We start from the raw sequence: 11,927 nt of genomic DNA, 5'->3' as shown, positions 1-11,927 counted from the left end.
TTCAACCAATTTTGATATCTTTAGCGATTTCCCCTCAACTCTCTTTGAAGTTTCTGTACAAAGGTTTGGTATTTGAGCAGCACATTAATCTGTGTGGTACCAATTCAACTCAAATTTGATCATTTACAACTGCTGGGAAAAAGAAAAAAGAATAAGAATACATACCTGCACATGTTTTTACCTCTAAAAACCTATACAGCAACTTACAAAGAGGGTTAAAAACAAGGAAAGAAGAAACTGCACATTCTACAAAAATGATTGGAACAAGAAAGAAAAAAAAAATTCAATTTCTATCGGGTCTCTAATCGTCTAAGCGTTGAATTTCACCCATCATAATCCGGTTGCTGGTGACTTTGAAACCGAGTAACGCGGGGTCTATTTGTCTCCCCTTCTTCCCTTTCTTTTTCCCACCTTTCCCTCCCTGCATTCCATCCGATGGCTCCGAGACTCCACTCATTGTCGAATGGGCATCTTGTGGAGCTGTCTTCTTCAGCATATCGATAAATGATGTCTCTGATACGTCGCTATCGCTGCAAGAAGAAGAGCGTCGGAAGCGCATCTCTTTCTTTACAGCACCCATGTTTTCTTGGTTCACCAAAATAGCAGTTGGGTCGGGTCTTCCTCCTAAAACTTTTAAGATGAGTCTCAGATTAAGTTGGGGGAAAAACAGATCAAGAACATAACAGAATGGATCGCATATTATTTACCATCAGCAACATTGCTCAACGAATTCTTCCCTCTAGCAACTGGTTCAGAAACCAGAACAGACAATCCATCCTGGGATGCTGAAGAGCGTGAGACAGGAGGGCGTTTCAATAATGTATTATCTTTATTGTGAATGGTCACCCTGTCAGAAGATTTTAATTAACAATTTTATGATAAATTCAGAGAACCTTAAAGCAACTGATCTAACGAAGATATTGAATGGTGAGATTTATAAAAGGAACCATAGACACTAGCAGGTCAGTAAGTTTAATGCTACCGAAGAAAGGTTTTTTCCCAAGTACGGACAAAAAATTCTTGAGGAATAAGAACTTACGGGTCTTTAGCAATCTCTTCTGGAAACGTATTAGCAATCTTTTCATTGTGAAAGCCTACATTTCCAAGACAAAACATAAGAATGCACCTTCATAATGGAATTAAGAACAAGAAAAGAGAGTTTTTAGGGGAGAGAGAATAAATAATACCAGCAGAACCAACAGAAGAGTGCCGACTAAGGGTATGAGTATCTATTGAAAAATCCCCATGATCAGCAGATGCCCCTTGTTCAAGCATGCTTTCTTGAATTTGAAAAGTCTGAGTCTTCATCAAACCCTCACCTTTCAGTCCACGACTCCTGCCCTCCACCTCTAAGACTTCTTTATTCATAGAAAGGTTTCCGGCCAAGCTAGAACTAGCACTGTTAATTGCACCATTAGTTTTAAGACCACCCAAAAGTGAAACTCCCTTGACAACAGAGCCAGAATCGGGCCTGTATGGCACCTTTTCATTGCTTGCCAAGCTGCCAGGATGCTCATCTTCCAGTGGTTCATATGAATTAGAAACATAAGACCCCACTGGCAATGAGTTGTTCAACCCTCTTTCCTTGCCTGAATGAAGAATGAACGACTGATCCAGAGAGCCTGGTCCAGCAAAGAGACCAGATGATGTAGTATTGAAGGGTGCTCCATTTCCTACATCCGAGGGTTCTGTAGATTGATTCACAGATTTCTGATTAAGGAGTTCCATTAATAACTGCTTTGACTTTTCATCATTAAACCCGTCTGACATCCATAAAGTTGGATCTTCAGAAATCATTTTAGCTTCCAACTCCCTTTTCTGTTGCTCAGCATTGATGTGCAGTTGTTGAATGCGAGACTCCATCCAATCATTTCCAAGCCGCTCATTTTTCTCAGACCAGCTGCCTTCAGTTCCATCAAAATGCGAAACATGAAATTGGTTACTGACTAGAGGGTGGTGAGGATTCTGTGGAATGGCACCAGGTGCATATTGCCCCAGCTGACCACCAGGTGGATTATGTGCACTGGATTCTTGCAATTCTAAAGCACGAGCACGAGCCATAGCATTAACAACATCCAGATTCATCCCCTGAGCAACATCAGGAAAGGATATTGACCTCTCAAGTGGAAGTGAAGCAGGCTCATAAAGACCTAGCCTAAGCCGATCTTGAAATGAAAGATTGCGCTCAAGGTGACTCAGCTGATCTACATGAGATTGCCTCTGTTGATGCTGGTATAAATCAAACCCTGAAGATGGTAAACGTTGACCACCGGCATGTCCCCTGAAAAACTGCTGATCAGCCTCATCCTCTGGCCAGATAGGACCCCCAACATGTCTCTTGTCCTCCATATTGGCCCTCTGCCTTAATGCCATAGACAACTGTCTTGACTGTAGCATCTCCTGCTGGAGAATTTGATGATCCAAGGATTGCATCTGTCCATGCTGAGCCCGAGATATTAATTCAGACAAATCTCTTTGATGTTCTTGTTGTGGTGGCAGATGACCAAACTTTGCTTTAATAAGCTGCTCAAAAGATGGATCAAGAGATCTTTGTTGATGATGAGACTGTTGCTGTAGCTCATGTAAATATCGTTGCTCTAATAATGCCTGATCAAGAGCACTATTGGCTCTAATTGGATCAATATGTGACTGCCCAAGGCCTGACTCGTGAATTTGTCGACGCAACAACTGTTCAAGCAGCACCTGTTGGACTTGAGATTGATGCTGTTCCTGCAAAAGTTTTTGCTGCTGCTGCAACTGCTGCTGCTGCAATTGATGTTGTAGCTGCAGCTGCCGCTGCTGTTGTTGTTGCAACTGAAGGTTCATGAAATGATCAATATCAGGAGTAGTTCTATTAGCCAATAGTTGCTGGTGAAGAAGATTCTGCTGTTGCATATGATGATCTAAGGCAGCTTCATTAGTGTGAGATAACAAATTCCGCTGTTGGAGAGCCTGTTGATACTGATGCGACATTAGTTGATCTGCCACCAAATCAAACCTATTGGATTCTTGTTCTATATGTGGAAGGGAATGAGCAACATTTGCATCCTGGTATACACTCTGGTCAGAGTGCATACTTCTTCTGTAAACATCGAGCCAAGTCTCTGCATTGAGAGATGCTTCTGCCTTCCCAACTAATGGAGCAGTTCTTCCCATGCTTGAAGGCATATTAACTGGCTTGGCATGTTTCGGATTTGTGCCTTCAACTGGTTTCATATTTGTACCTTCCAGCTCAGACCACAGCAATCCAAAAGGGTGCAACTTATTTTCATTCTGAACAGGCACACTGCAATCTGTCAACTCATTTAAAAGAGAAGGTTGGCTAATAGAATTCACCAAAGGAAGTACTCCAGAAGAGTTTGGAATTTGATAACCAGCTTTTCCAGGTCTTCCAGAAAACACAATTTCTGGAAAAACAGAAAAAATATCATGACAAATTAATTAAACAAAATTAACACAGTTCAACATCGTAAAGAACACAACAAACCTTCATCCTGTGCAACAACATCATGAAAGCCTGGACCCTTGGAATGCAATTGAAATGGTGCTTCAGTGTCGGACATTCCAGATGGAATGTGTTGATTGGAGAAGCTATGTAATTCGGCCAGTGACCGACGAACCTCATTTGTTGTGGATGCATCATTCATATCAAGAGCTGGATGCTTAGAAGGTAAACTGGTCTCCATTATTCCTCCCGAGGCCCCAGACAGGCCTGAAAGAGATTTTGTATCAGCACAATCAACACTTCCTTCTCTAACTTTCAGATGTGGCATAAGCTCCCCCAACTCACAGAATGAGGTTCCTTCAGGGGCATCTGCCAACCTGATTGGCAGGTCCAACCCAAAGAAACCTTGTTCATACCACAAAATGATGTCAGCCCCTATAAACGGCCCCTGGATAACTCCTTGAGGATCAAGATAGAACAAACTCAACTCCTCACACTTCACATCAGAACCTTTATTTGGATTTTTCTCAGAGAAGGGAATAAAGAAAATTGAACTAGGATCATCAGGAAGCTTGGATCTGACGTCAAGAGAATTTGCAAACTCAACTTCGTTAAAGTTATGAGGCTTTTTATGATCAGAATCTGCTCGCCCATTCACACCAAAATTTAGCTGACTAGCAGGGTGTCCACCACCAATCTCCATCCCACGTTGGGAAGCTACGGTAGGAACTGTGTGAGTCGGCCCATCTGAGCCGAACACAGAAACAGCTGCATGGGACCTTTCTTCCTCTTCCTTATGGCTGGTATATTTTCCTAATTCATAGAAATTTAGAATGTAAAGATGCTTTCAGTTACAGATGAATGCTAAGCTATTTCATATTCATTATCTGTCATAGGATGTAAAGCCTAACCATCAAGGACATCCCTCATCACTGAAGGACGACTCCACAGCGTCCTGTCACCAGCATCCTGACGTGCATCGTCAATTTCATGAGTAGGAATAGCAGTATCATCATTTGGAGTTGCAGCAATGGCACTCCATTTTTGTTCAGTATATCGATCATCTTTGATAATTAGAAAAAGGAAACATATAGTGAGATTTGGACAAACAAGTTAGCAGTAGATAAAACTTGGATATCAAACTCAATACCTGCTACATTCTCCGATGTTACAGTTGATTCTAGTTCAGCCTCATCTCCCTCTATGCAGTCTACATCTCCTGGATAAGATTTCAACAAAGATTAGTTCCTAGTTTCTTACAAAATAATAAATGGACGGATACCACAGCTATTAATTAGCAAATACCTAAAACACATTCAGTTGGCTTCCCCTTTTTGTATGAATTGTATAAGACCCCACTACTTGTGATCTTCCCCTTCCATATGTCACCCAGGATAGCCTGCATGACACAAATGACACCGTCTCGATGATAATAGTAATTAGAACATACAGTAGATTTACTGTAATCCAACATGTCAAAAGAGTCATTAGTTACCTCCTCCTCAGCATCTGGAGAAACAAAAGCTAATGGTTCTACGACACTAGGTTGAGTCACATGCTGTAATTCATCCATATCATCGGGGAGAGCTGAAAACAATGGATTGAGTTTTTGCCTCCGATATATGTCAAGAAGCTTACCCCTGGGGTAACAAAAAGCATGAGATGAGTATCTTGGTTTCCCAGGAACATTTTCAATCTTATCCAAGTGTGGAACTCCTGTGGGACCAGTAGATGATCTCCCAATAGTACTTGACCTTCCTCGTCCAATTGCAAATCCTAAATTAGACCCATCTCCCCGTCCTCTCTCAAGTGAAAACCCAGGTGCAGCACGAGACGAAGTTGAGCCAGCAGAATGGGTTTCCATCCTATGGCGAGGCCTCCATTTATCACGTGAATCAGAGTCCCGCTCAGAGGCAGGGCGATTGCTACTCACTGATTGACTGTCATTGCGAATATCTTCCTTATCAGCATCTGATCGCTTGTCCGTCCGTGATTCCTTATCTTTGTCCTCCGGTCCCCACCTCAATGTCCATTTGCTGTCGCGTCGTCCATCATGACCAGAAGTACGACTATCATGCCCAGAAGTACGGCCATCATGCCATCTGTCTGAATTAGGCAGGACTCTACTCTCCAATGTCTCCTTAGATGATATGTCAATGCGGCGCTCAGTTTTCCTTCGACGACCACCAAGTAAGCCAGTTTCTCTCTCTTCCTCTCGCCAACGGCGGCCACTTTCATTCTCAGAAGTATTTTTCCTCCAATCCTTCTTGTCCTCGGACCCATCTGGACGCCAACCCTCTTTCTGATTGAGATCAGTGGAGTTAGCAAGGGACACTGGGGTTGGAGCACGCATTTCCTGTTCAACATTTAACAGAATGCTTATTTACTGCAAGAGATTAATCCACACTCTATGCAAGTTCAATTTCCTCAAAAGGATTGCATAAAAGTTGTTTTAATGCTTAAAATATGCTCCTTATGGACAGACAGCTACAACTACAACCATACAACCTGTGTGTGACCAGAACCAAATTTGTCAAGATTTCAATTTCAGTCCACATGTTAGCTGTGTTTTTCAACGAAGACTAAGAATAATAGAAGAACAACCATATGTTGAAATTTGTAAAGCACAAAGACATAGTAAATGATAGGAGAACCTTGGTTTAAGATATGAAACAGAGAGACATTCTCAGGAAAAAGTTCAAAACTAATAGAAAGTAACCAACAATATTACAATCTTTTCCAACTTTTCAAGGTTAGAGCAAGAGAGAATTTATCATGGTTCATGACATCTTGTTTATTCCAACAAAAAAATCTTGAAGTGAAACTTCAAAGATCAGCTAACAGCTTGAGAACAGCTGGAAATATTTTATCGTGGTGGGAGGAATTCTACAATTATTAGATCAGTAAGAACCCACTTTAATTTGAAATGTCGTCATAAAAAACTTTCATGAGGAGTAAAAATCTGTTTCTATAAGCAACTTGAGGGTGTAGGGAGACAGGGAATTTCCATCATATTTCTATTGATCCAAATTTTAGGTTTGAAGATTCAGTAGAGATATTGAGACGAGAAAAACACCTAAGTAGCTTCAATCTCCATATCCAAACTATGATATAGTCTGTGCAAGCTAAGAGGCTGACTGGATTTCTGAAAATTGTTTATAATAATAGTTTTACAAACTTATCTTCTATAAAACAGTTTCTTAATTTTATTTTTTTAAAATCTTATGTTATCATGTTTTTATCTGTTTCTTTTACATATTAATTTAATATGGCATATTTAAGTCAAGATATACTTTTAAAAACAATTATAGTTACAAAATGAATAGTCAATTTAGAATACATCAAATAAAACACATGCAAATGGCAAAATATTATTTCATTTCCCTCTTTTGCACTCTTTTTTTTTTCTTGAAGACTTCTTAAAAATTTATAGTGCCCAATAACATTTTTGTGTTTTATTTTCAAACTTAAAGACTATTTCTAAATATGACTAAAAATTCCAGGCGTATTATCAATGGCTATCTCTTGGTGCTAATATATATTATTAATCTTCAGGTTTCCTGTTAAGACTACCTCATCATTTCCAAAAAAAATAGGAGAATATTTCAAGTTTGCTCAAGCATATTCTCCTCTACCTCTTGAAAAACAGTTCAGGTGACAGAAACATGTAGATCACATCTTGAAATCAACCAAAACAAAAAGATTACATCATCGTCAACAACAACAAGGCAGTTTATTTTTTATGGAACAAAAATACACAAGCATTTGAGCACAATGCTTTGGGTTGGAAGCACAAGGGGAACGTGACAAAATAAAATTTGCTGTTCAATTCCTTACTTCTGGAACTCCACATATACAAAAATGTTTTTAAAGACTTCATCAAGAAAAATCATTGCAGAGTAAACGTTTAAGGGTATAAGCTGGAACCAAAAACATGTAAACATAACTACTCCAACAGCACAACAGAAAGGAAAATAAATGAAATTATGCCAAACAAGTCAAAATATTACCATCTTAGTTTCACTGGGTTTGGCATATAGCCATTGAGGGGACAGCGGTATGCTGCTCTCTGATGCCACTGGATCTGCAGCATGTGAGCATGTTAGCATAGTTACATTCACAGGATAAATGTTAGCATTGTTAAGAATGGTGAGCTACCTTTCGACTCATCAAGGAATGCCGCGAGTCCCTTCTCCTCATCATTCCCTCCAGAAGCTTCCACTTGCGTAAGGAAAAATGTGTTTGCAACAGTCATTAATAGGCAATAAATACGTAATACATAACACAAGAATCACTAAGGCGGCAGTATATCCTGCTTAACCACGAAAAAATACAGAAACTGCAAGAATCGGCCATCTAAACCTCTATGGGAGAAAAACAAATACAAAATAGTTCAAAAATTGGCCACCAACGTAGTTATCTTTTCAGTCAAGACTGCTAAACCCCATGACACGAATTTCAATTACGACATTAAAAGGAGGTGAACTCCAGAGGATTGGAATTGCCATCGTAAAACAACGAATATCCAAAGATGTACGAACGAAATTAAACTAGCCGAAGCCCAAGAAAAAGAAAATGCACATTTATTCGATTACGACCTAAAGTGCAGTAGATGCAATCCCCTCCTCCCCCGTTCGAATTACCAAAAAGAAAAAGAAAACAAAAAACGGAGCAGCAAATCATGGAGAACAGTGAAAAACAAAATTGAAGCAACGATAAGAACGGCAGGCGATCTGGAGGGAAAGCCGAAAATCACACAAAACCCTAATTGAGGAAGTGGGAAGAGAGGAATTAGAATCCGTGAGGAAAGCGGGAGGGGTCAGATCAAAAAACGAAATAAAGAAAAGAGACATTAAGTGAAAGGAATCAAATCGGGATCAAAGAAAAGAGAGCGGCAAGAGCGATTAATAAATAGAGAAAGAAGATAGAGAAGATTGGGAGTACCTTTGGGAGTCCAGGAGTGATCGGAGGGGCGAGAGGAGAGAAGATCGTCGGGGAGATCGAAGTTGGGGTCAGCCATGGCGGTGGAAGAAGGGGATTTGTTTGGGGATATGGAGAAGAAGTGAGGGAGAGCGAAGAGCGAAGAGCGAAGAGCGAAGAGCGTATGTATGAGAAAATCTAGGGGTTTGAGGAGCAATGGTGAAACTGTTGCAGAGGAGAGGGAGAGAGAGAGAGAGAGAGAGAGAGAGCTCTGTGAGAGAGAAGATGAAGGAAAAGGGTAAGGAGGGTTTGTGTTTGGGTGGTCGCAACACCTAAATCAACTAACCAAGTAAATGTGATTTCTTCTCTTTCCCCTTTTTTCTTTTCTTTTAATTACTATTTTTTATTTTTAAAAACGCTGCTCTGTATATACTCTTTAATAATTTGGAATTTCTTTTCGATGAGCACCAATTGGGCTGGGCGCTTCGAAATCTGGGCTGGGCCTGCTCAAACACACAACTGAACTGGGCTGGGCCAGCCCGAAAGCTATTGTATCGAGAAAATGGTTTTAATATACTCCTTCTTAGATTCCAAATTAAATATAGAGATATTGTTTTTGAAGGGTTGTTTTAGATACTTATTTACACTAGTGTATTACCACGTGCAATGCACGTATAAATTTTTTTTAATTATAAGGTAACTTAAATTTTATATAATTTCACGTAAAATATTTTAAGTATAATTATTTTAAAAAGTAATTAAGATTAATTTTTATATATATTTATTATTATTGACAGCTAATTACTAATAATAAAATGTACTATTTATATTATTTTTAAAATATATTATTTATAGTTAATTGTTAATGATATATTTTATAAATAAATAAATTAAAAGTAAAGGAAAAAATTATATATTAATAAAAAAGTAAATAGGTATTTTAATATTTTTATTTTTAAATTATTTCAACCTAATATGAGTCCTTTATTTTATTTTTTTAATATTTTGTTTGTTTATTAAATATTTGTTTAGGACTGATATTTTATTGTATATGTTGAATTTTTTAACTAAAACTAAATTATTTTATTGATTTAATTTTATATTATAATTAAAATTATTAAAGAAAAATTCTTCAAATTATATTATTAGAAAATAAAATGACCAAAAGTTTTATATTCCACCTTTTACGATTCTATACAAATTATTGTTTATAATTAATTTATTAATTAAACATTTTTTTATATACTGACTTCTATGATTGTTTTTTTTTTTTCAACAATAAGAACATGAGCTTGTAATTATCTATATTTTAAACAAATATTCTAAATAAAATTTCTAAAAAAAACATTCCAAATAAAAAAAATACACTAAACAATAAAAAACATTAGTAACAAAAAAAAAGTCCAAATCCTAAACTAAATAAAATTGCTAAAAAAAGAAACATTCCAAATAAAAAACACACTAATTAGAAAAATAACAATAGTAACAAAAAAAATCCAAGTACTTAATATACACTCATCTTTCAGAGTAAATATGCTCATTCTTGAAGATTGCTTGACAGATACTATTATTCAATTTTGTAAAATTGTGGAATGGTAATGTTACAAACCTAGTATTCGAGATATGTAGATTCAACATATGCATCTCTTGCAACTTGATGAATATGTCACAAATATCTCGAGATGTTTTCAAGATTGAATCATCTTTGAGAGATGTTTCAAGGAACTAAGAATAAAAAAGTATTGAAACTTGTGAAAAACATGTAGAAGAAAACCTATTTTTATAGTAGTAGAAGATAAAACGTTACAAAAGCTTTTCAAATTCTAAAACTCTTGAAATTCTAGTATGAATTTTAATTAAAGAAAAAATTAATTTTATGTTGTTGGAAAACTTTTTGCATTCTAACCTTTTATATTCCATGCATTTATAGTATTGATAATTAATAATTAATAATTAATTTAATATTTGTAATAATATATTAATGGAATAATTTGTAAATTTGTAAATTTAATAAAGGGCAAAAGTGTCCAAAAATGTTTTTCCTACGTCCTACCTTTTTAATATAGTATAGATATAGATAAATCTTTAAAATTTTTTAATTTTACAATTTTAGATTTCTGCACGTATGATTTTATTTTAATTCCAATTTTACCCTTATTTATTGCATTTATCTTTATTATAGTTATTTGTTTTCTGACATATAAAATATTTAATTCCATAAATTATTATCATAATGATTGTGGCCCCATACTTATTTTCAACACCAATCCCTTAATTCACTCCTTCAAAACCTTAATTTACTCTAATTCTCTTTGATTTACCAGGTAAATGTTTTCACTAACCTCCCCTTCTTTGAGTTGATGTTTTAGTTTTTTATTTGGGTGGTTCCCTAACCTTACTGAAATTTCCCACCGTTCCCCGTAATATATACCTATATAAAAAATGAAAAATATCAAATGCTCATTTCAAGGTTAAAGAAGTATCCAATCAAAGATTGGTTCATAGTTAAACTTCAATCCTAGTTGAATTTCAATCACTATATCCATGAAATTCTATAGGACATGGTAGTAAGTATAACATATTGAATATAAAATATATTCGGTATAACATAGCTGTGAAATATTATGACTAAGCTTTTTGAGATATAAAATTTATCCATATATACACCTCCTAAAATCACTGTTAGCAACTCATTCTCCAACTACAACCCTCGGATATATCCGGATTTTTTAGGCTTCTAAAATAAAATCACTGTTAGTAACACACTCTCCAACTACAACCCTCAGATATATCAGATATAAACTAAATTCTATATAAACTTCTTTATATCCCTATATATACAATAGTTCACACGAAATAAGAAATTGAAAACAACGACTACTTAGGCATGGAAGGAACATTGAAAGGGTTTAACAGTACAAATAAAAAAAAACAGGGTTTTCAACATTGTACAAATCTGAAAGAGAAAACTGTTACGATATATTGGAATGCAAACCTTTCGATCGGGATAAACGGAGACCAACTGCTCCGGCAATGGAGGGGGACCGGAGATGAAGGAACGGCAACCAAAGACGAAGGAGCAGACGGAAACGGCGATTTTTTGAATAAGAATAACGAAGACGGGGGCAGGATACGACGACCGGAGAAGGAGGCACCCAGACGGCGGCAGAGGCGAATGAATGCAGAAAATAAAGGAAGCATAAGAGTCGGAGGAAGGGGTTTCAAAATTTTCGAAAATGGATGATTTTAGGGATTTTGTGGTTTTGGTATTTTTTTTACTTTTGGAAAGTACAATTAAGCAAATTTTAATGGATTTAAATTGTAACCTCCCAATTTACCATTTTGTGATTTTAAAATTTTTTTAATATTATAAAAGGATATACTAGTAATTTGTGTGATTGGTATCATTCTAATAAGGGTTGTTTCGTGACAAAAGTGTAAATTCTATACATTTCACTCCTTTGATGTAATTATGATTTCTAAATATCTCATCAATGTACTAATCCCTTAAATATAGGTTAAAATACTAATCTGGTTGTTGTACTTATAGTTTTGGTTCATT

At 36.5% G+C, this 11,927-nt stretch overlaps 1 protein-coding gene across 2 annotated transcripts; it reads right to left on the bottom strand.

Annotated features, from left to right (window-relative positions):
* Positions 1 to 8,701, bottom strand: LOC111017507 (GYF domain-containing protein). Of its 2 annotated transcripts, none has more exons than XM_022293280.2 (12): positions 8,390 to 8,701; positions 7,604 to 7,666; positions 7,456 to 7,529; positions 4,941 to 5,801; positions 4,751 to 4,844; positions 4,596 to 4,664; positions 4,357 to 4,509; positions 3,488 to 4,258; positions 1,188 to 3,407; positions 1,040 to 1,094; positions 708 to 847; positions 1 to 624 (listed from the first exon to the last, which is right to left on the bottom strand). In XM_022293280.2, the coding sequence occupies exons 1-12, from the start codon at positions 8,463 to 8,465 to the stop codon at positions 302 to 304; spliced, it is 4,899 nt and encodes a 1,632-aa protein (XP_022148972.1). In that variant the 5' UTR covers positions 8,466 to 8,701; the 3' UTR covers positions 1 to 301. The 2 variants fall into 2 exon arrangements, with proteins under 2 accessions (XP_022148972.1, XP_022148971.1); XM_022293279.2 differs by having other exon boundaries at positions 1 to 630; positions 8,390 to 8,700.
* Positions 8,702 to 11,927: the final 3,226 nt, after the last annotated feature.

This window comes from Momordica charantia, assembly GCF_013281855.1.
Source record: "Momordica charantia cultivar OHB3-1 chromosome 7 unlocalized genomic scaffold, Mcharantia_2.0 BLBB01000007.1, whole genome shotgun sequence".
Taxonomy (NCBI): Eukaryota; Viridiplantae; Streptophyta; class Magnoliopsida; order Cucurbitales; family Cucurbitaceae; genus Momordica; species Momordica charantia.
This window is presented reverse-complemented; position numbering and strand designations above follow the sequence as displayed.

Coding starts and splice junctions, on each gene's coding strand:
- LOC111017507 (XM_022293279.2), bottom strand. CDS start 8,465: ATGGCTGACCCCAACTTCGATCTCCCCGACGATCTTCTCTCCTCTCGC. Junction 5,802..7,455: donor AACCCAGTGAAACTAAGATG/GTAATATTTTGA, acceptor AATGTTGAACAG/GAAATGCGTGCTCCAACCCC. Junction 848..1,039: donor GAAGAGATTGCTAAAGACCC/GTAAGTTCTTAT, acceptor ATCTTCTGACAG/GGTGACCATTCACAATAAAG.